We start from the raw sequence: 27,975 nt of genomic DNA, 5'->3' as shown, positions 1-27,975 counted from the left end.
TCGATATGCCGATAATTATCGAAATATCGATGGTTATAGATACATCGATAACTATCGAAAGATCGATAACTACCGCTATATCGATAAGTATCGGTATATCGATAGTTCTCGTTATGGCGATAGTTTTTAATATATAGGTATCGATATAATATTACCGATAATTTTTTTGAAAGCGTGTCTAAAAACTGCATGAGTTTACTTTTATATTTTGGCGAAAGAGCCCGACAAGACAAGAGGGCTCTTTTAACAAAATATGAAAATAACCGAATGCAGTTCTTGCAACTTTAATGGAGTTACCATATATATTAACTGTGCAATTATCGCAGGGCTCTTTAGCATTTCTGTTTTTTTGTGACTGGTCCTCTGTAACCATCAGTCAGATACCGATACATAGGCCATGATTACACCCTTTGATTGTCTTCTTTATTTTATCTAAAGAGTAGCCATTTTGATGCAACATTTTGTTCAAGTTTTTGAAGTGCTTCTTTTTTTGAGCAATCGTCAGTAAGACGAAAAGATCTATTTTCTAAAGATTTTATTACTGCGTTTATTTGGCATGGATGATGATGTGACGTAGCGCTTCTCTTGAGAAAGGGAGCAAAGTTAAGTTTCCGAAACGTCGAGCAACTAAAAATAGTAAATTTACACGAGAGTAAACCCGAAAATGGATTTTATTAATAAAAATAGTGGCGCTCGTTGAAATCTCAACAATAACATAATTTTATCGTACAGTTATCGACATATCGATATATCAATAGTTATCGACATATCGATAGTTATCGACCTATCGATATATCGATAGTTATCGACATATCGATATATCGATAGTTATCGATATATCAATAGTTATCGATATATCGATAGTTATCGATATATCGATAGTTATCGATATATCGATAGTTATCGACATATCGATACATCGATAGTTATCGACATATCGATAGGTATCGATATATCGATACTTATCGATAAGTATCGATATATCGATAGTTATCGATCTATCGATATATCGATTTTTTTAGCTCTACCTATTGTTATTCGATATATCGATAACTATCGATACCTATCGATATATCGAAAAAAATTCCCATGCCTAATTATGACGAATATTTTAAAAGTAGCTGGTGTGGAATATTTTCCAAAAATCAAAATTAAAACTTAAACCAAAATGCGTTGAGATAATAATTTTCTGCACAATAATGACACTGAAACACACAGGGGCCGAAATAAAGTCCGGTATAATCTGTTTTTAACCAATATCTCGCCTTTTTTTTACCTGAAGATGATTTTGTTAAATTTTGAGAAACAATAGATTAGGAACGTAGATGAAAATATGTGAAAATAAGGAAATGGCTTAACCAGTTTTCTTTGTGGAACCTCAGTTTTCATGTTTTTCCACATAAAATGCTGTACAGAATGCGAACACTAAGAGCCAAGGAGAGGCGAAAGTACTTATTTTGACTCCCTTTAACACCTCCAAAATTAACGACATTGCTAACTTGTTCACCTGGTATACCCACTAACTGTTACAATTCAATAAATTACCGTTAAAATGCCGCATGGCATTATTTATAGAAGAATAAGATCCTGCATTAAATCCTTTTGAGAAGAAAAGAGGGAGAATTTTCCGCAAATAAACCCTATGAGACAAAATTATTTCTTTACCGCAAGTCTTAAAAAAGTCGAGCTATCTACAGAGGCTGTTATAGAAACTAGTTGACGAAGGCGCACAGGTATCATGTCTTATTACTTTTACCATAGTGAGATTCGCAGAAAAAAATCGCTTCGCTTCGTAAAATTGGTATGGCTATGAAGTCATAGTCATGCCGATCGATACAAACTGATTATGCCGCGAGAGAGACCTTAGGAAGAATCAACCCAGTTGAAACACTGAGCCGATTCCCACTGTACACTTCACTTTTCCCCCACTGCTGCAAAATAATACAACCATGCATAGAAAAGAAAAATCCTACCTTTATAAGGCTGCACTTCTACAATCTGAAACAAGAAAAATAAGTTAAAAAATAAAATAATAGAAATTTATCGAAAATTAATAAAAAAAAAAGTAATGTTGGGGGGAGGGGAGGGGTTTCTTTATTGAAAGAGTCACCCTAGAGGTGAGGAACTTTTGCGTTGCTATTACGTCTTAATAAAGATGTGAAAATTTACCTTAACCATATTAATACAGTCTGGCTTAGGAAGCACCATCACCGTAGGAGTTCACGATCACCTCGAGCTACTAGCATGAAGGATTCTCCTCGAACGCCATTACCAATAACTAAAAAAAAATTATATGAAGTTTTGCGTTTCTGTTATGGACAGTGAAAAACTCACCTCGTTTGCGTGATCCATGTCAATATAATCGTTGAACTGAGTCGAAAGCAGGCTTGAATTCGAGCTGATCCATCGCAGAGGTCATTGGCAGCGCTGGATTAAGAGGGAGACAATGAGGGCTACAGCCCTGGAAACCCGGAGGGACTTCAAGTAATACGAATGTTCCCGTAAATCTGGTATTTTGAAAATTTGGAAATATCCGTAACTTCTTATTGACCATTAAAAAATACCACAGAGTGTGGCAAGCAAGTATAATTTCAAAATAATTGGATGCTACAAACAATAATCTCAATAATCAGAGGACCAAAAAATTTAGTTTCTTGTTCAATTGCTTGTTGATAATCTTAGAAGGTAAAAGTTGGAACTGAAATTTTTGATAAGGGGAGGGGTGGAGGGGGGCTTTTGTAGGTAAACCCTGCCTCAGGAATACTTAATCCGGCACTGGCGGTCAGCATAATCCTCATCAGCAGGTTGAGCGACGTCGATGGCGCCTGTAACAATCGATGAGATTAGTACGTAGCTAGGTAACCACAAAGTTTTTAGTTGATGAAGTAATCCATTATTATATTATGACCACGCACTTACCTTCCTCTAAGATGAACTTCGTGCAATATATAAATGAAAATGTAATAATAATCCTCAAAGTCCCTCAGCTTGGGAACGGAAAAAACGGCACCAATGATTCTTTAGGCTTATTCGCAGAGAAAATCTGTTTGCATCACAGAGCTGGTATGGCTGTGAATTCACAGTCACACTCGCCAATATGAAGGAAACAGATGGACGCTGCGAAAAAGTCTCCTAAGAATCATTGCAGTCAATCGTACGTCACTAGGATGACAGACAGGGAAAACTGTTTCAATTTTCATAGCTATACACACGAAACTCATTCTCAGAACAATTATTGGTCTTCCTTCTGGTTGATATTCACTATTCACTTTTCCCCCCGTACAAAAAATGACATGCAATACACCATGCATAAAAGGAAAAATCCTACCTTATGAGGCCGCATTTCTGCAATCTGTAACAAAGAGAAGATTTATGTTAGAAATGATATTAAAATATGTATAGTTTAAAACAATTGAAAATTTTGACTGGGATAGTAGTCAAGCGTTTGTTTGTTTGACCGTTTTCTTAAAGAAATTGAGCAATAAACACTGGTAATAAAAAGGAATGGACACTTACCCTTTAGCCTCAATAATTCAGTCTGTCCTGGGAAGAACCATATCAACCAAAGTAATGATGAAACACTGCACACTTCTCCGGCACTCCTCGTTCGTCAAGAACTGAAAAGTAAAATATAATCAATCAATATGAGAAAATGATCATTTTTGTTTTGTGCTTTTTGAAAACACACTGTAAACGTTAAAATAATTGCATTCAATTCTCAATAGCGAAATTAATCATTGTAAGTACCCCTTGTATAATAAGCAAATATATATTATTATCAATTATTATTATATAAGTATATGATACAAAAACGTAGAAAGACCCTGCCACAAAAATTACTTTGAACAGGTACGCCAATGCACGATACGCCCCATACACTCACTGTATCGTGCGCCAATGGTAAAATTTCAGTACCCTCTATAACACAAAGTTCATTGTTTTAATAACTTGCAGATGTGTTGCATATTGACTCCCTCGGTACTGCGCAAACGCAAGCGCGCTTAAATTTGAATTTGCGTAAAACTGTCAAGTAGTGTAAATCTGGAAAGGTGTAAATCTTTGTAAATAATAAACATAACCTGCAAACGCTATAATTGAAGAAAATTTAGTTTACCTGCTTACCTATTGTAAGTAGGTGTAGTAGGTATTATCAAGATGAATTTGGATATCTACATTTCAAGTACATGGCTATGAATTTCTCGAGGAATTCCTAGAATATGCCAAAGGCGATAGGAAGAAACTGTTTCGGTAAGTACTGTAACAGTTAATTAGAAATAGTTAATGAAATCTACTTACAGCAATAACGTTACAGACCAATTATTGACCTACGGTAGAGAGAGAGTTGGGTGCTGAACGAATCACAAAAAACCAGACTACAAGCTACTGAAATGAAGTACTTGCGAAGGGTAAGGGGAGTTGGTGGAATTCCTAGTAAGAAGATCTTTGAGAAGAGACCTTTGATAGACAAAAATTAAAACGCTTATTTGGACGCCTTGGAGGAATGGAAAACAGTCAGCTTGCGAAAACCGTACATATGGAACACCGGAATTCAAAATAGGAAGAAAAGGGGAAGCATAAAGACAATATGGGATATGCTAGCAAGAATACTTCAACATCAAAGCATGCATAGAATGGGAGGAGGCTAATGGCGCCTCTAGACTAGAAAGAAAAGAAGTCTACTATTTATAATTTTTACGGACTTACTTTAAGTGTAAATATGCGAATAAAATTTATATTATCGTTGACATTATTCAACAACTAAAGTGGTTTGAATTTGCAAGTACAGAAATATTGGGCGATCAAAAATAAGGTGCTGTCGAGTCGCCTTTGGAAGTTCAATTTAAGTACGATTTCCCATGTAAACAAAACAAGTGACTTGACAGCAATGCACTTTGGATTGCACTGTCAATAATACTTGAAAGAATGGGAGAAAACCTGAAAGTCACAATTCCGAGCAGGTTTCCCATGTTTGTGAATTTCCTCCATTTAAGAAACGCCTACTGAAATAAGATAAATGTACGATCTTATAATTCATTTCGAGCGGAGTACTGTTAAAGTAACGGTACATAATGCAGCGTTGAGTCTGAACTAGTATTACAAGATGAATTGATCCTGATCGTTCCAACAGGTTGTGAAGGTAAAGAATTTTTACATCTGCTACCGATTATTAGGCATTGGACGGTAATAAAAATCTACCTTATACTCCAAAAGTCTACGATGCGGATGTTGTTATATTTACGAGGAAGGTAGTAAAATGAGTGTGTTTGACCACATTGTGTACAATGTAATTACCGTTTTATCTTCCGTATGGTCTGCACATCAACAAGCATATCGCCATCCATCTTAATTCACCGAAAAATACGTACATTGATCAGTCAGACTATATTTCGTTATTATATCATTTACACCAAAATGAAAACTATAAATATTGAACTTTTGAACATGCTTTTTTATTGTAGAATATCGTAAACTAAGAGATGGTACCTATGTAGCATTTCGAGGTTAAGGCCGTACGGTAAGAAGTATGATGGAACTTTAAAAGGTTTGAAAATTTACCTCAAGTCGATACCTATATTCTTGAAATCGTATCATAGACGTCTTGATCCAAAACAAGAAACAGAAACCCACGTAATTGCACAAGACAGCACCAGTTTTAGGTAAGAAATTATACACGGCACCGAAACGAGCAATGTGCTTTCCGAATTCGCTTTATTACTTTAAAGAGTTGATTTTTAATATCACGACACTTTATAATTTGAAAAACAATGCAAGAAACATCGAGGTACCTAACACGCAATCGCGAGTTTAAATTCAAAGGGGACGCCATCATAACCACAAACATTGAAACGTTTGAAAACACCGATTTATGTAACGACGGGCCGAAAATAACGACGTGCCACAATTTTCCAAGTGTTTAGTTTTAATTTTCTCGCGTTTATTTTGTTATGATCGTTCTTATTTTCAATGAAAACGGAAAAAAGCTGCATAGGACGCGTAAGCGGCTTCAACGATAAACTAAAAACTGGGTCACGTGACATTACGCGATGACGTAGTAGGTACGACGTCATCGCACGTGACTGATTTAAAAAGATGGTCAAATCACAGCGCTTTTAAAACAAAATTTGGCATTGTTTATTTATCACGGATTTCAATTTAGGAGAAAACTACTTTTCTTTTGTGAAAAACTAATCAGTGATTCTTATAATGAAATGCACAGAACAAATTATAAATTCCGTTGACGGAAATTGCCATCTTAAAAGTAACCCCCACAAATTTTAGGGGCATGATGATTCATAGTAAAAAAAGATAATTTGTTTATGATTTAGTTATTAAATTTGGGCATCAGATTTTTAAAAAAAAAGAAGGAAATTATAACGCGTTATTTGCAATGGTGTAATCGCCAGGGAATCCAGAGCCTTCAGGCAAAAATGAAAATAGTTACTAAAGGTCCCGCAGTTTGGAACAGATGCCGTAGGGTTGAATTCTAAAAGGACAATTGAACACAGGGTTACAAAATGTGGTTAAAGGGCTCTTTAAGAAACATTTGCAATATCTTTATTAATTTTTTCCATCACTCTCGCAATAAACCTACATACTGTTACCTCAGTGCTCTAGGTGTGTACATCGAAACGAAAGTACACACAAGTTCTACTTTAAGCTGACCAAGACCTATCGTGACGGTTGCTTTCAAGTTGGGGCTATAATCTAACTGGAATTCACAGTGATGACCGAAGCTTTATTAATTTCGAGTGCGTTAAATGAAATTCAAATTTAAGCACGCTTGCCTATGCGCAGTACCGAGGGAGTCAATGTTTAACACATCTGCAAGTATACCAACAGTAATGATTGTAGCAACAAATACCCCGTGCGTGGCCTTTTGGGGGAGAATATTTTCGGTTACTTTGCTTTTGTTTATTAGTACTTTGTTTTTTCTTTGTTGAACAGACAATATAATTACAAATATTTTTACGAGTTAGAATAATATTTTGTTTCCAGTAAATATGGCTGAAGAAAATGATGGAAACTGCATTGGAAATTCAAATAAAAACGATGAAAAAGACGCTCTGAGTAATTCCAAAGCATTTTATCAACCTTGCATCGCAAAGATGCCCACAGAGCGTAATGCACCTTACTACAATATGAATCACAAAAATCGTGGCGTCGCAATTGTTTTTAATCACGAACACTTTGATATCGGCGGCCTTTCCAGACGATCCGGTACCAATGTGGACTGTGAATGCTTGGTTATTCGTTTGAAGACGCTCGGTTTTGATGTTCAAGTTTTTCACAATCTGGAATACTCCCATTTATACGCACGAGTGAGCGCTGCTGCGGATTTAGATCATTGTGATAATGACTGTTTTATTATGGTGATTTTAACACACGGCGAACTAGGAATTTTGTATGCCAAGGATTCGGCATATAAACCAGAAAATTTGTGGATGCCCTTTACAGCAGATAAATGTCCGAGTTTAGCCGGCAAACCGAAATTGTTTTTCATTCAAGCTTGTCAGGGGGATAGATTAGATCCGGGTGTGACACTAAACAGAACGGAAACAGATGGGCATCCTTGGAGCTCGTATAGAATTCCGACACATGCCGATTTTCTTCTTGTATACTCGACTATACCCGGCTACTATTCTTGGAGGAATACCGCTAAAGGATCATGGTTTATTCAAGCTCTATGTACCGAACTGGATGAAAGTTGTGAATTGTACGATTTACTTACACTACTCACATTTGTTAGTAGAAGGGTCGCTGTCGATTATGAAAGTAATGTTCCTACCGATACGAGAATGCACTTGCAAAAACAAATCCCCTGTATTACAAGTATGCTTATACGACTTTTAAAGTTAAATAAAAAAGGGTAGGTTTCTTTTCTTTTCAGTTTTTGCCAATTTCCCTTCAAACTTGCCGCCTTTATTTGTGTATTAATTAGTTGTCTTTTAGTGTAAATCAATTAGAAAATGAAGGTCAAGATACCAAATCAAGGGAAAAGTTTAAAAACAGTTTTAGCAGCATGTTTCAAGGCAGAGGAAAAACTAATAGCTATAGAATTAACTATTAAGACTGCAATTATACATAAACCTTTGTCGAGGTGTTCCAGCAAATCAAATGTGAATGCCTTGTTTTTTGTATTATTCACTGCTGAGCCAATAAAAACTTAATTTTAAGCAATATTAATCTGTTTAACATTATAAAAAACAATTATCGATTAAGTACATCTCAATCTGAGGTTGTTACACACGTTTTATAAGGTCTTTCAAATAGTGTCTTAAAAAATTAATGCTCAAGATAGCATACACAAGTTTTGTAGTGTAAATGAAGATGCATGTGAAGTGAATTTTTAAACTTGTAGCCTGTAATTTTTAAAATACAAATTACAAAGTTAAATATAGTTTCATTGTACAAACTGGTTTACTTTAGGTTGATATTTTGCTATTATTGCAAATGTCTCGTAGAAATTTCAACAGATATGAGAGTCAATACAATATATAAAATTAATGTTAATTTTTGCATTAATAGTGAAGTTTGGAAATATCTTTCGCGAACCTCGTCGAGGTCGTCAAAGTACTTCCCTGACTTGCACACCAATGTCAAATAGATTTCATTACTACACTGACACTGGTCCTGGTGGAATTTGTTATACTGCCTATTTAAGACAGATTGTGAATAAAATAGTGGTTTATAACCAACGCCTCGCGCTTATACCTCATCTCCCGCGCGTCGGTGATATATCTTAAGCTCTCGGCGTAGGTAATAAACCACTTCCCAGCTTGGTATGTAACTTACTCGTAGCTATGTAATCTACTATTAACAAACACTGATCATGGAAGAAGGGCCGGAATGGTTGAAAGAATTGTGAGGAAAAATGTCAAAGGCAATTCGCAGTAGATTCAGAGTTTGAAGCTGGGGCGGATCATGTCGTAATGGATTTGTTTTAGTTCGTCAAATGAAAAGTAATAGAAATTGTAAGAATTATGCAGATTTGCAATTTATGATCTGAATACAGAAATCCTAATTTTGTAGTGTGCTTCCGTCAAACTAGATTGGAGACCAAAAAGATAAAACAATATATGGTTGAATTACACTTTACGGAATTTTTTGTAAATTTCGTACTGGGAAGTAAAAAAATGTAGGGCGCATAATAACGCTTAAAGAGCTGCTGCAGAATCAACAGAATCTCAATCTCCATTACCAGACGAATTGGGAGTCCAATGCCATCGTCACAATCGCAGCGCTCACTACTAGGCCCTAATTATTCCAAGTTACTAAAAGGCAACTTACATGTATGTGACATTTTTACCGAATAAACATCTCCAATACTTTAAAACGTGTTGTTTTATTATAAGGCAGTGATACGATCGGATGGCATCTCAAGATTAACACAAGCATATTACGATAATATGTACGATAAGTTTTGAAACTCTTTAAACTTACCTTAAATCAGCATACTCGTGACATCTTAGGCGTCTTGATGTCAAACACGGAAAAATGGCACAAAACGTTGTTTTAAACCCGCTAGCAATGAAAGAAAGTTTGAAATGGGACGCCATTTTCCGATAATCTTACATTTACATCCTTATCACCAAAATGACCTAACTAGATTGCCGAGTGGTAAGAATTCTTTTATCTTTATAGGTTATTATTATTATTTTAAGGGTTGAGTTTAATAACACAAAATCAAAACACGAAAACGGGATCCGCGTACCGTGATCCAAACACGCAAACGCCGATTCGAATTCAAACGAAGGGACGCTATACTTTCGTAAAAGACTTCTTTTAACGCCGCGGTTTATTAAACGATGGACCCAAACGAAAGAAGAACCAAAATTTTTAACGTGTTTAGAATTACTTTTTAAAAGTTTATTTTAATATAGCTCTTCATAAATTAAACGAAAACCGAGACGAGAACGTAAAAATTAAGCGAACGCTGGAAGCCATGTACAACGCAACGGATCAACTGGGTCACGTGACACGAACTGTGACGTCACAACTACTATGTTAGTCAATGTGGTTCATATATTAATGGCGATTCCAAAAAAATAGTGAAATCAGGGTGCCCAGTAAAAGACAATTGAAATTTTAGCAATTTGAAGGACTTTTTAAACGCAACGCATTACACAATTCCGGTGAAAATTTTTTTTGCGATTTTATAAATATGTACCTACGTATAGTCATTTGAATTCAAGCTTTCTGTTTACGAATTATGCGATGATTTCTAAAAAGGACGCTAATTTAATTCCTAAACAGTTTCGCTACTGCAAAATCGCGTAAATATCGAGGCTCATTTGTTAATGGCATTTATAGTATCCAAAAAAATTGGTATAGTGGGTAGGTAGGTACGTATATAAAGGTACACGGTACACGTCACACCACACTTTCATGGAGCCAAAATACGATCCATACGAAAAACAATTGCCGTACTTACCTATTTCGAGTACGCGGTATATAGTTACGAATAAGACATCGAAAGGGGGCCACGTATAAGTGTTCTCTTTCCTGAAATCTCAAACCATTTGAAATGATGTGCAGATGTCAAAGACAGACGTACTTTTGTTAACATCGATCTTGAAAGGACCTCTTTTTATTTATAAAGATTTGATAAAAGTATAAAACGCTTTGGAATGGTCTGAAAAACTTTTAGTGAAGCCTAAATATGTTCTAAAAAAAACTCAGTGCTCACGTGAAGGGTTCTCGCGTTTTAGACTCAGGCTCTAAAAAGGCGCCTGGATACCATTTAGAAGGGATCTAGAGGGCTTTTACGAGGCACCAGTGTTCAGAAAAGCCTTCTACGCCTATCTAAAGTTCGTTTAGAACATTTCCATAAACCCCGCCAAAGCCCCATTGAACTCATACGCTATATAAAACTGTTAAGGTGTTTCCCTATCTTTTCTAGCTGGATGAGTCTAGACGAAAGACATGGACGATACGGCTTTGAAAAAATTTCTATTAAAAGTAGAAAACCTAAATTGAGCGCACAACATTTCTTAATATTTCTGGCAATGCAGTTAAAAACCTTTAAATTTCAGTATTTAGAGAGTTACTAATCTCTGAATTTGAGGTTTAGGTCTATACTTATTTTAGCATTAATAGCAGTAACGACTTTATGATATAACCACAGATAAATATCTGTGCTTATGGTGTCAAAAATGCTTTCGCATAGTCAAGCATAATAGACAGTTCATCACTATCAGCACTGCTCAATATATAATCTTCACAACTAAATAACCCGTATTTCTCGTTATAAATGCAATGGTGGAATTTATTACCATTGCAATTTTTCTACTTACCTGATGTAATATGCACTATTACAACCTTTCATGTCGTAATATACTAATATACATTACCTACCATTCAGAAGTTTTTGATCAAATATGTGATCATATATAATTATATATGATATTAGCCAGGTAAGTAAGTTTTTACTGGTGAGAGGAGAAGTTTACCATTAGGTACCTGGCGTATAATGTCTTGCATTTTTGCCTCGAATGTTTACAATGAATTTCTTATGCGGAGAGAGCAGACTAAAACTAAAATTTCCTGACAGAAAGTAAGCATGAAAATGAAGGTTTCAGGACGATTTTGGGTAAAATTTATTACACGATTAATGGCAGTTTGCACCGACAAATTTAAGCGGAGCTCAGGTTAAAATCCATGGCAACCACTGTCGCAATAATAGTTGAATGGAATGGATTTTAAGCTACGCTTAAGCTAAAATTAAATTAAATTTGTCGATGCAAACGATCATAAGGCCGATTCATATAATATTATTGGTCACATCACGTTCCACTCACAACCTGGTCAGTTATTGTAGCGTGTATTTCTTATGAGCATGTTCTGACCGTGACCTGATCGTCAAATGTGAATACTCCTATGGAAATAGCACGCTATAATATGAATTGGCATTTACAAGGCTTTGCACTCATTTTTCTCAAAATAGAACATGAATAAAATGAACTATATAAGGGAATGGAAACTAAATTAAAATCTTTTTCATAGTATTATAGGTATTATGCTTTAAGTTAAAGGTGACAAATTCTTGTAATTGACATTTAAGATGATGGAATAGTATGTTTCTTCAGAATAATCGAATTTGTTTATTCACACGAAAAGTACACATTAACTTGTCCCTAAAGCTTATTATATTGAAAACATGAATTATTCAAAAATAATTAGCAAAAACCTCAGTCTATAGCATAACCATACGGTGCATTTTGAAGACGTCCATTACATAATTCTTTATTAAAAACACATTTCAGACAGTTGTTACGTTTTAGAAACGACAAGCACAGCACTTGGTGCCAAGTCTAACATTTCTAACGGTTTATCATAGTCGTCAGTGGTAAATATTTTAACAGGATAAGAAAGGCGAAGTTGAAATGGCCCGGACTCATCTGTACGGTTCATTTCAATGAATACACGAACCGCCGAAAGTGGTTCTTTTGCCCCAAAGGTTTGAGTGAGCGTTTTACCATTAGTCAATCGTATGCAAAGCTTAACTTCAGAATAGTTTATAATTGGTTTAGCAGGTGCAACCGGAACACACAAGGGCTGTTCAGTCTTCTGTTGAAACAAAGATTTCCTAGCGATTTTATCCTGCTCAATTTGCTGCCTGACACGTTCTTTCGCCATCTTCTCTTCTTGTTTCTCCCTATTTTTTTGTTCTACCATTTTTTTAATTTCTGCCTCCTCGTGCTTACGTTTAGCTTCTAACAAATCTTTACCAGATCGAATACGACCTTTCTCTCGTTCCAATGCCTCAACCCTTTCACGTTCCTCACGCTCTAAGCGCCTCTGTTTAAGTTTAGCTTCAATTTTTGCCAACTGCTCTTTCTTTTCTTCCTCGGTTAACGGCTTTTTTTCCTCGGTGGACTCTGAGAAATTACTATGACCAGATTTTGTACTGTGATATTCTACTTCCAAAGTTGACGTGAATAGTTTACCGCAGTCATCACATTTAATTGATCTAGCTACCACTTGCTTTTCTTGCGGTTCCACATTTGCCTTTTCTTCTACACTTTCCGAATCTTTGTTTTCGGGAGCTGTTTCGGTGTCTATCCGCTCTGGAATTGAAAGTTCTGGTTCTTCATTGGTCAGTAACCACTCCATCACTTGTTCGACTTCGGTAGCCTTCGTGGCAGCAATTGCAAGTTCCCTATAAAAGATTTAAGGTTAGAAAAATGCCTTTCTCTCACTTGAGTGAGTAAAATTACGCTCTTTGACGGCTAAACCCCATTTCGGTTAGTACATCAATAATATTCGACATTTTTAGTAATAATTGTAGTGAAAACTTTTTTGTTGAGTGCACGAATTGTCAAATCAAATGTCAAATAATTGTCATTACTGTTCTGTGTTTACAGCATATATATAAGAGAAGGAAGTATATATGGTTTACAGCTTCTCTTATATATATGGTTTACAGTCAACTGGCAACGCTGCGCCGAAGCGCAGTTCCAGTTTTATTTTTGTTTTGTTGTTGTTCCTGTTGTCCTTCACATGTTTGAAAAGGGTTATTTACAATACGGCAAAATTAAAATCTTTACGTAGATCATGGAAAATGAAATATCGTGTAATGTTTGTGGTGGCATCAGTTTTCATAAAGACGCCGGTTTTTATTATTGTAATGAATGCTTAACGCAGTCACAGGAAGTAAGAGAGCAAGTGTTTGACGTTCATGAGGATGGGGATGAAAATTCGCCTCCCATTAAGCAGAAAATTACAAAACAGCGTCGTTCTCCAAAGAGTGTTGATCGTTTAACTACTTGGGAATGCTACAATTATATTCTTCGAGGTCTCGTGGAAGAGCTAATCGGATTAGGTGCGGATGTTAATTTAAGAAAGACAGTACACATTTTATGGTTAATGTATTTAAAAGAACTTGAGGTGACTGGGGATCTTCCTAAAGTTGGAGCTGTTCATTCAAAATTGTAAATGTCCCGTTATAAATTTTCATATTTTAACAATATCTTGTAGAGATGCCGAACTTGTGTATGGAAAACTGTCCAAACGGAAAAGGAAAACTTCAACACGCCGCTCTTCACCTGTTGACTCTTTTACAAATGAGTCATTGTCTCAAAGGACACACTCAAAGGATCGAGTTAGTATTTGTGTCAAATTTTATCAATCTAACACATGCCGATTGCAGCACTCTTATCTTCTGGCACAATATAACGAGATTAGCTCAACTTTACCTTCTGATGATCTAAATCAAAGTTTAACTAGCTTGAGGAGTCCATCTGCCGCATCTTCTGATTCTGAAACACGTTTACAATACAGCAAACTTGCCAAGAAAGAATTGCTAAAGACGATGAAAGCAGGTCATTTAAAACGTCACATAAACGACACCAACAACGAGCATACTTGCCATAAGGGCACATATAAGAATTTTACACGTTCGTACGTGGAAGGTCCAGCGGTACTATCGCGGATCAAAATCTACGCACTACTAAACTTGGCGTTGTTAATCAATAAGGACAACATCCAGTTGGGTGATCTAATACGATTTATAAGAGAAGGGCATTTGAGTTTCCATTACATCAACCATTTTTATCCTGAGGGTTACGATAATGTGCAATTCAATCTAAAAACATGGAATGATGGGAAAGCATATCCCTCCCATAGCTGGATGAGATCTATTACTGCAAAGTTGGCGCATTTTTTAAATGTTTCAGCTAATATTCCTATGCAGAATTTACCTCAACTTTGTCACAGATATTGCCACGAACTCAATTTACCAGGTACGTGGGTACAGTGGGATCTACTTTTGTAGTGGCATATATTTACTTGAAGGACTACATTCTTTTGCATATATGATGAAGGGAGTTTAGCTGAAAAATGTTGGTGTTATTTTGGTCCATATTTGTCTCTATGATTTAATAAGTATATTGGACTTGGCCAATGTTTAATAACTTGATAATGAATTGAACTATAACATGGGCTCAAATTTTTAGGTAACTAGTTCGAGCTGCTTCATCATAGAATTTTGAAATTCATCTCTTTAGTTTGCATGTGCTTTGGCGATTACATTTTGCAAATTTTATTTTAAATCAAAGTCAAATCAAATCAATCATCAACCCCCAAATCCATTTTCAGATATTAAAAAATTGTAATTAGCTTTTCAAACGCTTATTTGGCCTAGAACACCTAGTTGAGGACAATCATTTTTGGAAAATTTATTACAAGAATGTATCAGAAAGTATTAACATGTTCGCTCGCGATTTTCTCGAAATTAGTGTTGATGGAGTTACGCCGGTTTTTAGTAGGAGGGCAGTATGCCACATGTAGGTAACAAGCCTATTGAAGATGGGTCAAATTCCATGACCCTGTAGCGTCACACCGCTTTGCTGATTTTAGATCCGCTTTACACATGGTTTATTTTTTCTAAACAAACCGAGGACAATATCGTTTATGTAAAAATATATCGGACATCTCTCTCAATGGAACACCAACACTTGTCACTAAATGAATCATGGGTTTTAATTTAAAGTCCTTTAGGTTTAAATATGCCCTCAAGTTTGTAACCACTCATCGTGACAATTTTAGATGAAGTGTGGGGCTACTGTGTCAATCTACTATCACATATAACTCCTATAATGGCCTTCACGAAGAACTGTAAAATAATTCCAAATTATGAAGGCAGAGTGATGTCTGTAATTATTTTCGTTCTGAAACTAATATTTGGTTTAGACAATGAAACTGAGCGCTTTTTTTCCAAACGTGCTGAGGAAATCAATAAAAGAGATTGCAAATCGGTAGAGAAACTGATGTTTGTGTGGGATGACTGGTTATTTCACATTCTGTACCGGAAGCTGCTCCTAGCACAGTACCATTTTCCAACACAGTACTTATATGATGACGAAAATGTTGAAAACACGGGTGTGTTTCTCAATTTTATAAATGCTCAAAATTCAAAGTTTGAAGAGGAAACGAAACTCAATCGTGAGAGTGAAGTTATACAGCAATTGTTGGCAAAATTGAAAGATAAGCAGTATGAACTACCTACATCTTTAACTTTCAATCCGTCATTGACACCTTTTCGTAGATATACAGAAGTGCTTGCCAATTGTGATATGATTGACAAGCAAAGTTGTTTAGTAGACGTTTTAAAGTTAAATTTCACCAACACCTCCATTAAATTTTGTTTGAATCCATTTAAGTATTTACTGGAATTATATCCAAATAGTAAGATTGGGTTGAAACATAGAGGGGTTCAGAACAATATTCAGCTAATAAGTTACAAAAGCTTAAAAACCGAAAGAGAGCTCTGGAGGAAGGAGGTCAAGAAAGAAGCCTTTATACAACTTACAAATGCGAGAACTACAGAATCACTCAGTGGGAATTTGTCTAATGTTGTTAAACTTGATGACGTTGTACTTGTCAAGGACAGTAAGTCAATTTTAAGGAATTTTGAGGAGCGTCATAAGAACTCGTACCTGAAGCACATGAAACGGTTATTAAATATTTGTAAGAGCGAGAACGTAGAAAACTGTCGGCTGCCATTGCAAAGCGGTTCTCCCGTACAATTGACCACAGTCTTGCATTATAATCCCTATGAAAGCTATCTATTGCACAGCTACAATGTTAGTAGTATGTCTTATACTGAGTGTAGGAATTTCATAAAAAAATTCCCAATATCGTTTCAAACTCTTATGAGCGAATGTGCCAGAATAACTGAGCAAGATGAGAAAGACCTATTCGATGAATTTCATTTGACGGAAATTTATCTTAGTTACGTCGCAAAATGGACCCAAGCTGACCAAAATCGTGAACGAATCGTTAATAAAAATCTTCAGAACTTTATTGCCGAGGCTAAACAAATTTGGTGAAAAGATTCTTTATTAAAAAAATAAGTGAGTTATTTACTACAATGACGTTGTTGGGCTTACAATTTTGATATGGGGGTTACAAACTTTAAATATCACATGAAAAAACTTCAATCCACAAGACTTGAGTCGACGGAAATGAAAAATATATCTAGGTACTTTTTTGATGCTAGTGGGCTACATATTTAATTTATTTGTGTCAATGTTAATAATACAGTTTCCATTAGGTACCTTTACTGACAATTTTAAAACACCACTACCCAAAGTTAGTGCAATTGGATAAATACACCCTCAAAAATTTGATCACTCATACTTGAAACTGGAAAGTTCTGGAATCGATACAGGAGTTGCTGTATTTCACACCAAGGGTAATTGACAAGGTTTTCTTCAGTGTAAAAGGACCAATCAAAAGGGTGCCAGAGAATCATTCATATCACTATGTTTGTTACATCGCAGGACTCTCAGGTTTGTCCGTCTTTTTATAACCACATTTGCGTTACTTTGTAAGCTTGAATCATTTTCAATTGACAAAGGATCCCAGTTAATAGCATAGAATAACAATTAGAATAATAAATGGTGTAACTCAAAAGGTAGCATATAAACAAAATTTTTGTAGAACCTGTAAGCGTGTAAACTGTTAGCATTAAATATTAAATTGCGCAAAAACGGTAATAAGTAGGGAATTCGCAAAGATGCCTACTTCTTCATTTGAATACGCGAGACTTTGGTCTACTGAGCAACTGGGAACTAAGAAAATATTCATTATTCGGATAAGAAAAGTAACATAATACCTCAGATTATGTTATGGTAATGAAAGTACGTACATACATAAAAAGATATACGAACGTGTACACTGTGTTTCCTTTATTCAGGCGAAAAAATGTTAAATGTTCATTTTGTTAATAATACAACCGTACAGTCCTTCCAGTATACTTAAATGACAATAGATGGGTAAAACAACAACACACTGTATGAATTCCAATGTCAAAAATATGATATATTGGCTAAAAACGCTACATTTCCCATAGTAAAACCAGTTTACAACTGGAGGGTAGGCAACATGTATACGAGGTCAGATTTGGACAACGCTCTAGATCGGAGTGCCGCGACCGTTATGAATCCACCTTGGTTTTGAAGTTTATTTTATAGTCATGTTTTATTGTAATATTTTTAATTTTATAGTATAACGATGCGACAATTTTGAATTAGACATGGTCACTAGTTTACATACTAAGCGACGACGTATGGTCGTTTACACTGACATATTTGAGTTTTTTATCACTTTAGCCTAAAATCCATTGACAATGGTCGCGATGTATATTGAATAAATTATGATGAATCACAATATAGCGTAAATTTGGTTGCGTAATCGGTAATAGGTAAACATTTTAACTTCCGTAAAATGGGGTTTTACCAACTTCGAACAGAACTAGAAATTCAATTTTTTTAAAATGTCTGTATATGTTCGTATGGGTGTATCTGTATGCGTGCTGCATGATTTTTGTAAACAAAGTTCAGCCGATACTACTTGACCAATTTGGTTGATTCCTAGGGGGTGAAAATTGAGCGCACATATCGACGTATTATTTATAATAAAACTGAAATACTCCGCCACAATCTGGAAATAATAATGTTTTTAATTGATGTAAAGTAAAAAATAATGTATCTCGACATAAGTTTAAAATAAACAAGAATGTACAGAAGGTTTATCAGTTATCTCTCCCGATAACGACACTGTTATCTTTATCGATAAAATTTTATTTTTTTATAACTGGGTGAATTGTCACACGTTTTTCTGTAAGTTTGAAGACACGGTTTTAGTAAAAGAATGGGTGAGAACATGGATTTTGGAATGAAGTGCATAAAATATATGTTATGCATTTCGAATTTTATGTTTGTGGTAAGTTATATGTTGCTGAATATGTAGTTTATACTAAATTGTAAACATTACGAAACTGCAGCACTTGTACCAATCACCGTAGGTTAGGCAGAAGTACTAGCTTACCGTTAGCAATAACAATAATGTACGGAGATATTCTTTTAAGAGAATACATATGCAATTTCCCTTAGTATCCTTTTAAATGGACTACATCAAAGCAGAAAATTTAGGTAACTGAAACATCTTTTAACCAATTACATTTCAATATTTGAAATATAGTGTTAAAATGTTCACAAAGAAAGAAAAAATGTTCATGATCAATTGGTGTAATAAACTCGGTACGACTTTGTGATATGGTTGAGGTAATAAAATTACCTCATGTAACAACAGTGTATCAGTCTGTTTAACTAATATAGAAGATGGTTGCTAGGTGCAGCTCCTGCATTATCTCAAATGTATGACTCTTAAAGAATCTCATACTTAATTGCACGGAAGCTGTTACATTGTTACCAATTAATTTTTTCATTAAAGTTCATACGGCTGAAACAAAATACAATACACATGATCGTGAAATACTTAACTATCCACATTACTGCAACTTTCAGGATCACTCATTACGCCATTAACTAATAATGGAATTGGCGTGCTTACTGATAAAGATTTTATGCACTATGCTAACATGAACAAAATTTGATGTAGCACTGCAACCAACCACCTAGAAAGAGAACACCAACCGCTGTAAAGATTTAAATACTGTAAAATATTTAATTGTTCAAATTCCTGAACCCAGATTGATAGATTTTTGCTGTATAACAAAAAAAACGGATTCACTTTAAAAACGGTCCCCTTCATGCTTAACATAGCGACAATTATCAGGTCCTGTCAGTACAGATTTAGAAGAGAATTAAATTTTATTTCCCTTTTTTCCTCGCTTTTTTCCTTAAACAGTTTTAATAATATGCTTTAATTTCAGATTATCGGGATTTTGTTGATTGTTGTTGGAAGTTCGGTCACTACTCTGTACTATAAATATGAGGTTTTCTTGGAAAGTTATAATTTTAGTCCAGCCATGCTTCTCATATCAATTGGTGTTACCATGACCTTGGTGTCGCTGTTTGGTTGTGTGGGATCTTGGAGGAAAAGCACCTTCCTTGTGAACTTAGTAAGATATCTTGTTGCTTATATATCACCCATCTTTCATCTGGAAAAAAAAACTTTATGATTGTTTGACCTTAGATAAATAAAGCAACTAGCGAAACAGATGTCGAAAGTAGTATGTCACACTTTGTCTGAATTTTAGTTGCTGCTTTTGGAAATTCAAGTTAAATACGATTCCCATATAAATATATAAAAATTCCAAAGGTGACTTGACAGTAACTCATTTTTGATCGCATAGTATTATGTTAATCTCAGGGTAAACTAAAGTCATGTCAACACCATTCAAATTTCATAGCAACCGTGAAATATGGGAAGTTTTAACTACATACAAAAGTGTTGGAATAGGTCAAAATCTTACACCATACAATACATGTACTGCTAATTGCAAATAAAATACGGTCAAGGGCATTACCTTGGTATGTGAGTTTTAGGGTAAACTAGTCTGTTCGATGAGACACAATTTGAGACTGTTAAAATTTTAATTAACAAACGTCAATTAGTCGCTTCAAAAGCCAACTAATGCTTATTTATGGACGTTTAAAAGATAATGAAGAGTATTTAAACATCCCCGTACTATTCGGGTTGCTATAGAACCTGCTCTTTACGCGATCCGAGATTCCGAGTGATGTTTACAGGACTTCAGTTCACCCTGAGATTTACATACCTGCGACACTACAGTGCCCCCCATTCGCGACCACTCATTTTGTATAGAAAAGGTAGGGCTAATAAGCTCGTTATATAATAGGAACTATTATTATCTCTTTTTAATACCAGCAAATTGGAAGTGGCAGAAAATTGATGTCATATCGAGTCGTATGTTGTCACATGTCACTCATAAACAACAAGTCAAATAACAAAATCCCTTTCGGCTTGGCGGATCAGGTGTAGGTAGATTTCTTTAACCGCATTAACATTTATAAGTGTCCGGCATTTTGTTCCAATACGGCGGAATTGGCTGATTCACGAACTTTTTTACGAGTTACTCCAACCCTTAAAGTTTGTTTAAAAATTGGTTCATAATTACTAAAGTTAGAGTGTTGCTTGGAAGTGATATACACTGGGTGTAGAAACGGTTTCAATGATAATTTCTTTGTATCGAAATATTTTCTCCCCTAATTAATTTAAAGCACAGTTGTAAATACGTTTCTTGTAGATTGAAAAATTCTTCGTCTACTCATGTCCTCATTTATTGTTTTTCAATTTGAGAAACCAGAAAAATAAATAAATAAGAATTTAGTATTTGCGTAAAATTCAAATGTTTGTTTCAATAAATGTCATGGCACCAGTGATTTTACTAAAATGCCGTGCAATTATGAAACAAAAACTAGATCTATAATTATAATTTCCTCAATTTCTCCAATTTCCCACAATAAAAACTTACAAATGGGCACAGTAGTAAACGCAGAATTTTACAATCTACAAAAAACTTATTTACAACTTGACTGAAAAATAAAAATATTTCAATACTTATAAATAAAATTACCATTGAAATCCCTACGGTGCGTAAAGCGTTTCTGCACCCTGTATATAAACCTATAAATATACTGGTACTCTTTGTAGGTGTAGATATTGCATAATGTTAAAACCATTTGGTCTTTTAGTGGAATTCATGTGAAAAATAATGTAGGTATATAATTGCATTCACGGATCGCTATGTAATTACTAATTCTTGTATATTTATGACCTATGAACTGGCCACATATCTATTAGAATGGTAGAAAACGACATGAAATTCCTTGTTACTATAATAATTGACAGTTATTAAAATTCGACCCTCTCAAGCTTTTTTACATTTGAAAAAAAGCATTTTGGCAATTATTTTAAACCAAATATTGAAAACTTAGGTACCTTGTAAAATTACAAATGCCATAGGAACCAGGGGACATTTTTTTGAATTTATGGTAGCTACATGTGTTGACTGTTGTGGCCAATGATCGAGTTAATCTGCATTGTTCAGTTCGAAAACTTTTAATAAATCTATCCATCATATAAAATATGGGTTACAATTTTCTTTCTAATAATTCACAGATAATAGCACTAAAGCCGATTAGGAGATTTATCAATTAAATTTGCTGCTAACTTTCGTCTATATGCATTAATGAAAAAAAATAAGTTTCTTGTGGTCTCTTAACATTGTTATAGGGTATAATATGGTTTAATCAGATAAAAATTTCAGTACACCCTCCTTCTTTGCGTTTTATTTATAATGGAATTATCGGCCGCAATTACCGCGTACGTTAAACGTGACAGCATCGAGGAATCAGTAGAGGCGACGATGAGGGATACGCTGGAAGATTACAACAAAGTCGATGCAGCTACAAAGGGATGGGATTTTGTCCAAGAGAACGTAAGTGCGATAATGAGTTGTAACCTGGCGTGGATCTCAAATAATCCCTCCCGTGACAGCTTGAGTGCTGCGGTGTACGTAAATTAAACGATTGGGCAATTTACGAAATCAATGGCACCACAATCATGTTTGAGAACGACGAATTTGATATACCCTACTCGTGCTGTGTGACTTCTTATTGCCTCTACGTTTACAGCGGCGGATGTCTTAATAAAGTCGTTTATATTCTGTCACAGAGTGCTTTCATGATTGGCACCGGTGCTTTTTGCGTCGCAATAGTCCAGGTGAGTAATGAGTAGAGTACTTTTATCACACGCACTTAAATGCATTTTTTAGATATTAGGAATAGTGTTTGGCAACATGCTGGCTAAAAGTATACGTCGCGTTAAAACGCAGGAGGAAATGAATAAGCAAAATCAACGTCACATTATTTACAATCTTCAGAATGAGAATTACAGTTTGAAACCGACTTCAAAAGCATAAATCCTGCAATTGTTGGATTATATTTTCAATATCATCTTACTTATTAATATCACGTACTTCATTCTAAGTTTATTTACATACAATAAAAGTAATTTTACAAATTGGTTATGGCATGATTCTGGCGGTGTAAAATATTGTCGTTGCCGCTATAATTGTAGGCGATTGTATAATGCGTGAGTAATAAATTACATTCGCAATTCTCTCTCTATGAAAGGTATTTTCCATTGTAATGTACCTATGGTACGCCCACAATAGAATTCGCCTTCAAGCAGAGGACACAATTGCTAAACGAAGATTAGGAACACAGATGCCAGAGTGCCGCTCCGCGTCTCTTCGGTGCAGCGCGCTCCATGGGCGTATAGTTACGGAAATGCGCTTCGCTCTAGTGAGCGACACCCTTAATAGTTTTTATTTGTGGGCAATAGAATTATTAACAATACCAGCAATTTTCATCTATCTGTTTATTTTGACACATTACCTACGGTCCTGCGGTACTCAGATCCTCTGAGTAACGGAGTCGTGGATACAAATATTCCTAACTATGTACAAGATTCCTAATCATCCACTACTGTACGAACTTTGTGAAACTTTCTTTATGGGTACGAAATTTTATCCTTATCACTAACATCGCCGCCTGTTTTCCTATCTACATTTCTTCCTCTCAATTACTTCGCACACGCCAATTTTGAACGTTACAATGTACGTAAATGATGAGTAAAGGTTTTTTAAAATAAATTTAAATAACCACACTTTAAGAACTTATTCCTATAATAAAGCATTTCAGTGAAGCTGACAATATTATTAACCTTACAACTAAGTAAAAAATTATATATGTATGTAATTAAAGTTAAAATTCGTACAGAGAGTTAACACGAATCCCTTTATAATTTAGGCATCAGTCGACTGAGGAGTGTATAAGACGGGCGTTACAATCTTATCTTCTGTGCCAATTGCTAGTTGTTCATAGATCCTTTGGCGGTTTTCTTGACGACGCATCTCCTGCTCGGTTTTGACTCGGCGTATTGTTTTAGCGAGCATGAAGGCGAACACGACTCCCAAGAACTAGAACGATACCAATCTGCATTTGCGGTAATTTTTTTTAATTGAGGAAAGTACCTGTACGAGAGCGACGCAAGTGGATCCAACTCCGAGCATTAGTGCGGATTCTGATACAATATCCGTCAAACGGTCCAAGCAGCCGTGTGTGTTTATCACACCAGTTTCGCATCTCGGGTACTTACAACAGCTCACGGGAGCAGTCAGATTCTTCTCAAAGATGATGTTAGTGTTTCTCCAGTCGGACGGTTGGTGAACGCCACAACATATCAACTACACAAACTGTCGCTTATTTTTCAGTCTATTGAAATTTTCACTTACTCGATATTGCATGAAATCCCACGACGATTTTGCATCGTACGTTTTGTTGTAGTCCTTGAGGGCATCGTACATGTTATGCTCAACGCTCTCTTTTATATCTGATCTCATAGCGTACGCGGCAATGGCAGCGGATACCTCCAGCACTAAGAGTATTGACAAAAGGACGGCAAACTATAATCATTACACTGCCATAACTTTTCCAAAGCGCAAACTACACTTACCATATTAACCAAAAATGTACTCTCTCTAATTGCACCGATACATCCAAAAAGAGAGACCAAGAAGATTATTATTCCAATAACGACGATCAATTGGGCAGGCTTGAAATGGTGCGATTCCATAAATAGCTCAAAGTCGGTATATATAGATGAAATTGTCGTTCCAATTGAAATTAGCAGGAATCCCACCATCTGAAAGTATACAAACTTGTCATATCTCTAAACAACTACAATATATTACTGAGTGATATCCATCCGCATGTTACCAAAATTAATAAAAAAGATGATCTCTAAATACCAAATCGAGTTCGGAACAAGGACAAAATCGACTTACTATACCCTGTCATATGTAATAATTTGTACAAAAAAGCGACGCAAATTTAGGGACGTGGGTTTTGTTTCGTTTAATTGTTACCATAATCTACATACTTACAGTCAGTCAAAATCAGAAGGGCTCTGTGGCCCTGCGTCATTGATTTGTTAATCCATTTCGGACATATGCTAGAACACTGATATATTAACGTGGAATGACATAATAAAAAAAAATTATAGGTAATTCGTCGTATGTGAGCATGTAGTTTTTTTAGAGTTGATCTTTTAATTTTCGAAATATTCTGTTTTAATAATACATAATCGCTATCTGTTGTTGTTCATGCGATCAGTAACCATGTAGAACAATTCAAAGAACTAATAATAATAACTAAGAAGATCCCATCTATAATGATCATTTAAATATGCTTCCATGCCTGCACAAATGCATGCATTCCTTGTTCTGTTATACACCTTAAAATTTTAGCAGTTACGCCTTATTATCTAAATCCTCAGCCTGTATGGGAAATTCTCTTTTTATGCGTCATTTCTGTATATTTTTATCTGAAAAAGTTTCTCATGAAAACTACGCCACATCAGTATACAGTAGATATACAAAGATAACTATAAGTTTATATTTCTAAATATAACATTTAATTGCCATTGATGTTTGCTGGTTTTACAGAGACTTTTGTTTACTTTTGTTTTCAAGTTTGAAAGAATTAAAAAAAACAAGGCCGGGACAGCAATATAAGGTCGATAATCTTTTTCTCTGTTGACAATGTAAATGTATATGTTAAACATGTTGACGTATTTTTACCACCTTTGAAAATTCGTTAAATTAATAGGTAACTCGAGCTACCCTCTTCCATCTTACTAGAGCTTCTTGCTTAAAACTAAAGGATTGTTATAAATTGTAGATGTAGATCAATTTGAAACACTGTCTCTATTTTCATACCTAAACTTTTTAATAAAAATTTATCCATCCTTTATCCGCAACACTAGGTAACTTTATTCAGGTCCATTTACTGGCGCAAGCGGGTCTTATAATTGCATTTCATGAGTAGTTTTAATTTCTCGAAAGAAACGGTTTTCGAAGAAACACTACGTGCACCAGGAAACTGATGGAGAGAAAATGCTGTACTTATGGATTACCTATTAAAGTGAATTAAATTGGAGAGGGGCGACTTACGAATAGGTCACCATTAAATATAGAGAAAGCCTGATCAAAAGCATTAAAAATGCATGCCATTCTTTAAGGAAAAAATTATCACCATTAAAATACAGAATGTAGTCAAAAACCGATGAGGCCGAAATTAAAAAGAAACCAATGTAAACAGTTTGAGGATACAAGTTTCAACTTGACATCGTCGCCTACTGATATCGGTGCACTAGATAATATTAAGTCTGAATATTTTTAGTATGACATATGGTATTGTTTCCTATATTTTCTTCGCCCAAAATAAGCCAATCATATATTTGCTTGGTAACAACCTTGGTAAAATATCTCCGAGCTACAACTCTAATAATTGTTAACGATTTATCAGTCTTATCTCCTACTTGTTCGTCATAAACATAGGTACTTGTTTCGTTCTCCAACCACTCGGTCCATTCTGTACCTACCTACATATGAAAACCAAAATTTAGGCTTCTTAATTAAAATAGCACCCCGTATGGAATGTTAAATAGTTCGAATAAAGAAAGTTTATCCATGGTAGGTATAAAATTGATCCGTCAATATCTTTGTAATATGCAAAATGAGCTTTAAATTAAATATACGGTAGTAACGCTTACCACAAACATAAAGTTTGACACGAAAAGCATATACTTGATGCACTTCATTCCGATGTCAATATCGCGAACCATTCTTATAGTAGCAAACTACCTACAACTGCACGAAATTTAGCATTACTTGACTATTCATCCTTGTACCTGATGTACATTAGCTTGCTTATCAGTAAGTGCTGATAACAGTCGATAAACGTGGGAATTAAAAACGTTACGAACCTGTATTTTTTCAACGGAAATCTCTGAGCTTCTGATGCAGTTTTAAAGAAACCTTGAAAAAATAATTTAGGTACTCAATAATTTCCTTTCGGCTAGTTTATGAAGTAAACAAATCCGTGGTTAGAGTAATTATTATTATTTAAAGGTTGCTATTTACATAATGATAAACTAAACGCAAACAATGACGATTACTTTATTTTGGGACCTGTTTAGTACTTTACTCATAAAGGGTGATTGGAACGCCTAGAAGAAATATATTTATTGGTGATGTGAAAACTTTACGAAAAACGCTTTGTCGGAGGAAAGTACCCCGAAAGGCAAAATGAATTGTCTGGACGAGATATATCTATTGGTCTCTCCATTAATCATCTAACAAGAAAGAAAGTATCGATAAATATAGCATGCTGCTACCTTATAACGCAACCTTTTACTAAGCTATTTCGGTTTTAAAAAATGCGCTTTATCTGGGCAATTCATACTTGTTTTATTGGGTACTGTTTCTATTCGGTACGGACCGTTTAGTTTGAGGAGTTTAGAGAATTTTATTATTTGGAAAAATATAACATTCGAAAAAAAGTAGTACAATTATTATTAGTACCTACCCAATTATTTGTTTTGTTGTAAACAAATTTTCCATTGTGATATATATTCGTGTGTGCACACTATGCAGGGCTTATTTCAAAGATTTTAAAGAGATTTTCTATTTATACGTTTCAAAACTAATTGTTATATGGGTATAGAGGAAGGTGGAAATTTTACTCCGGGAGAAACTGAAATAAGATAATTTTTAATAAGGTGAGCTAGTCGTGGATAAAGTTTTGGGCAAAACAATTTATCTTTACCTGAACAATCAGACTTTATTTTTTTTTTTTTTGAGTTGGATCCATCGTTCCTCGAAATGGGGGTTGAAATATATTATGTTATCAAAAATCTCTAAACCTTCCCCATATAGTTTTATTCGTTGAAGTTCAATCATTTCGAGACATGCCGTCTGCATGATCTCGAATTTAAACTTTACTTAAATAATTTAAATATGTAGTCATCTTAATAGTTTCAATACTTTTATAAGTTTATTTTTTCCCCCCCGTTCTTTTGAAATGTGTTAACCCAAATTTCAACTTTAATGTAAAAATTCAACCCCCCGGTTGGTTGTCTTAACAAGGCTTGATAATTAATTCGTCTTGAAACTTAGGACAACCTTTCCGTTTTAACCACCCTTCAGGTTTTTCACTTGGCTTCGGCCAGTTTATAATTAAAAAAACAACATGTTCGTCTTATCCGTCTTCAACGTTTGTAATTTACCGTTTTCCTGTTAACTTTCACATCGCCTGATGATGGCAGTACGCCGAAACTATAGTCGCTGTTATTTTT

General features: G+C 35.0%; 5 protein-coding genes and 1 long non-coding RNA gene across 8 annotated transcripts; 3 read left to right on the top strand and 3 right to left on the bottom strand.

Moving 5' to 3' along the window:
* Positions 1–2,626: 2,626 nt before the first annotated feature.
* Positions 2,627–9,928, bottom strand: LOC116176571. Its single transcript, XR_004146464.1, has 4 exons — positions 9,442–9,928; positions 3,517–3,617; positions 3,329–3,352; positions 2,627–2,825 (listed from the first exon to the last, which is right to left on the bottom strand). It is a non-coding gene; the product is annotated as an uncharacterized LOC116176571 (long non-coding RNA).
* On the top strand, positions 6,867–8,394 carry LOC116176570 (caspase-1-like). The gene is made up of 2 exons (XM_031495197.1): positions 6,867–7,867; positions 7,951–8,394. The coding sequence occupies exons 1-2, from the start codon at positions 7,002–7,004 to the stop codon at positions 8,066–8,068; spliced, it is 984 nt and encodes a 327-aa protein (XP_031351057.1). The 5' UTR covers positions 6,867–7,001; the 3' UTR covers positions 8,069–8,394.
* Positions 9,929–12,227: 2,299 nt separating the features above from the next.
* Positions 12,228–13,385, bottom strand: LOC116175362 (UBX domain-containing protein 1). The gene is made up of 2 exons (XM_031493433.1): positions 13,218–13,385; positions 12,228–13,159 (listed from the first exon to the last, which is right to left on the bottom strand). The coding sequence occupies exons 1-2, from the start codon at positions 13,268–13,270 to the stop codon at positions 12,271–12,273; spliced, it is 942 nt and encodes a 313-aa protein (XP_031349293.1). The 5' UTR covers positions 13,271–13,385; the 3' UTR covers positions 12,228–12,270.
* Positions 13,386–13,437: 52 nt separating this feature from the next.
* On the top strand, positions 13,438–17,062 carry LOC116175361 (TATA box-binding protein-associated factor RNA polymerase I subunit B). The gene is made up of 4 exons (XM_031493432.1): positions 13,438–13,931; positions 13,978–14,101; positions 14,150–14,741; positions 15,547–17,062. Exons 1-4 carry the CDS (start codon positions 13,555–13,557, stop codon positions 16,827–16,829), a joined length of 2,376 nt encoding a protein of 791 aa, XP_031349292.1. The 5' UTR covers positions 13,438–13,554; the 3' UTR covers positions 16,830–17,062.
* Positions 17,063–17,155: 93 nt separating this feature from the next.
* On the top strand, positions 17,156–22,893 carry LOC116175364 (CD63 antigen-like). Of its 3 annotated transcripts, none has more exons than XM_031493437.1 (5): positions 17,156–17,291; positions 19,679–19,867; positions 22,040–22,210; positions 22,270–22,494; positions 22,547–22,893. In XM_031493437.1, the coding sequence occupies exons 1-5, from the start codon at positions 17,265–17,267 to the stop codon at positions 22,691–22,693; spliced, it is 759 nt and encodes a 252-aa protein (XP_031349297.1). In that variant the 5' UTR covers positions 17,156–17,264; the 3' UTR covers positions 22,694–22,893. The 3 variants fall into 3 exon arrangements, with proteins under 3 accessions (XP_031349297.1, XP_031349296.1, XP_031349298.1); XM_031493436.1 differs by lacking the exon at positions 17,156–17,291 and adding an exon at positions 18,523–18,726; XM_031493438.1 differs by lacking the exon at positions 17,156–17,291 and adding an exon at positions 18,770–18,935.
* A 246-nt stretch (positions 22,894–23,139) lies between these two features.
* LOC116175363 (CD63 antigen-like) lies at positions 23,140–26,547 on the bottom strand. Its single transcript, XM_031493435.1, has 5 exons — positions 26,392–26,547; positions 24,292–24,480; positions 24,071–24,241; positions 23,810–24,022; positions 23,140–23,755 (listed from the first exon to the last, which is right to left on the bottom strand). The coding sequence occupies exons 1-5, from the start codon at positions 26,461–26,463 to the stop codon at positions 23,582–23,584; spliced, it is 819 nt and encodes a 272-aa protein (XP_031349295.1). The 5' UTR covers positions 26,464–26,547; the 3' UTR covers positions 23,140–23,581.
* Positions 26,548–27,975: the final 1,428 nt, after the last annotated feature.

This window comes from Photinus pyralis, unplaced genomic scaffold, assembly GCF_008802855.1.
Source record: "Photinus pyralis isolate 1611_PpyrPB1 unplaced genomic scaffold, Ppyr1.3 Ppyr1.4_LG7, whole genome shotgun sequence".
NCBI lineage: Eukaryota > Metazoa > Arthropoda > Insecta > Coleoptera > Lampyridae > Photinus > Photinus pyralis.
This window is presented reverse-complemented; position numbering and strand designations above follow the sequence as displayed.

Excerpts from the sequence above, each read along its gene's own strand:
- LOC116175361 (XM_031493432.1), top strand. The coding sequence starts at position 13,555 with ATGGAAAATGAAATATCGTGTAATGTTTGTGGTGGCATCAGTTTTCAT. Across the intron at positions 14,102-14,149 it reads GGACACACTCAAAGGATCGA|CACTCTTATCTTCTGGCACA; the intron begins GTTAGTATTTGT and ends TGCCGATTGCAG. Across the intron at positions 14,742-15,546 it reads CCACGAACTCAATTTACCAG|ATGAAGTGTGGGGCTACTGT; the intron begins GTACGTGGGTAC and ends TGACAATTTTAG.
- LOC116176570 (XM_031495197.1), top strand. The coding sequence starts at position 7,002 with ATGGCTGAAGAAAATGATGGAAACTGCATTGGAAATTCAAATAAAAAC. Across the intron at positions 7,868-7,950 it reads TTAAAGTTAAATAAAAAAGG|TGTAAATCAATTAGAAAATG; the intron begins GTAGGTTTCTTT and ends GTTGTCTTTTAG.
- LOC116175363 (XM_031493435.1), bottom strand. The coding sequence starts at position 26,463 with ATGGTTCGCGATATTGACATCGGAATGAAGTGCATCAAGTATATGCTT. Across the intron at positions 24,481-26,391 it reads TGTCAAACTTTATGTTTGTG|ATGGTGGGATTCCTGCTAAT; the intron begins GTAAGCGTTACT and ends GTATACTTTCAG. Across the intron at positions 23,756-23,809 it reads CTTGCGTCGCTCTCGTACAG|TTCTTGGGAGTCGTGTTCGC; the intron begins GTACTTTCCTCA and ends GTATCGTTCTAG.
- LOC116175362 (XM_031493433.1), bottom strand. The coding sequence starts at position 13,270 with ATGTCGAATATTATTGATGTACTAACCGAAATGGGGTTTAGCCGTCAA. Across the intron at positions 13,160-13,217 it reads GGGTTTAGCCGTCAAAGAGC|GGAACTTGCAATTGCTGCCA; the intron begins GTAATTTTACTC and ends AATCTTTTATAG.
- LOC116175364 (XM_031493436.1), top strand. The coding sequence starts at position 18,655 with ATGGGTGAGAACATGGATTTTGGAATGAAGTGCATAAAATATATGTTA. Across the intron at positions 18,727-19,678 it reads TTTCGAATTTTATGTTTGTG|ATTATCGGGATTTTGTTGAT; the intron begins GTAAGTTATATG and ends CTTTAATTTCAG. Across the intron at positions 22,211-22,269 it reads GGGATTTTGTCCAAGAGAAC|CTTGAGTGCTGCGGTGTACG; the intron begins GTAAGTGCGATA and ends CTCCCGTGACAG.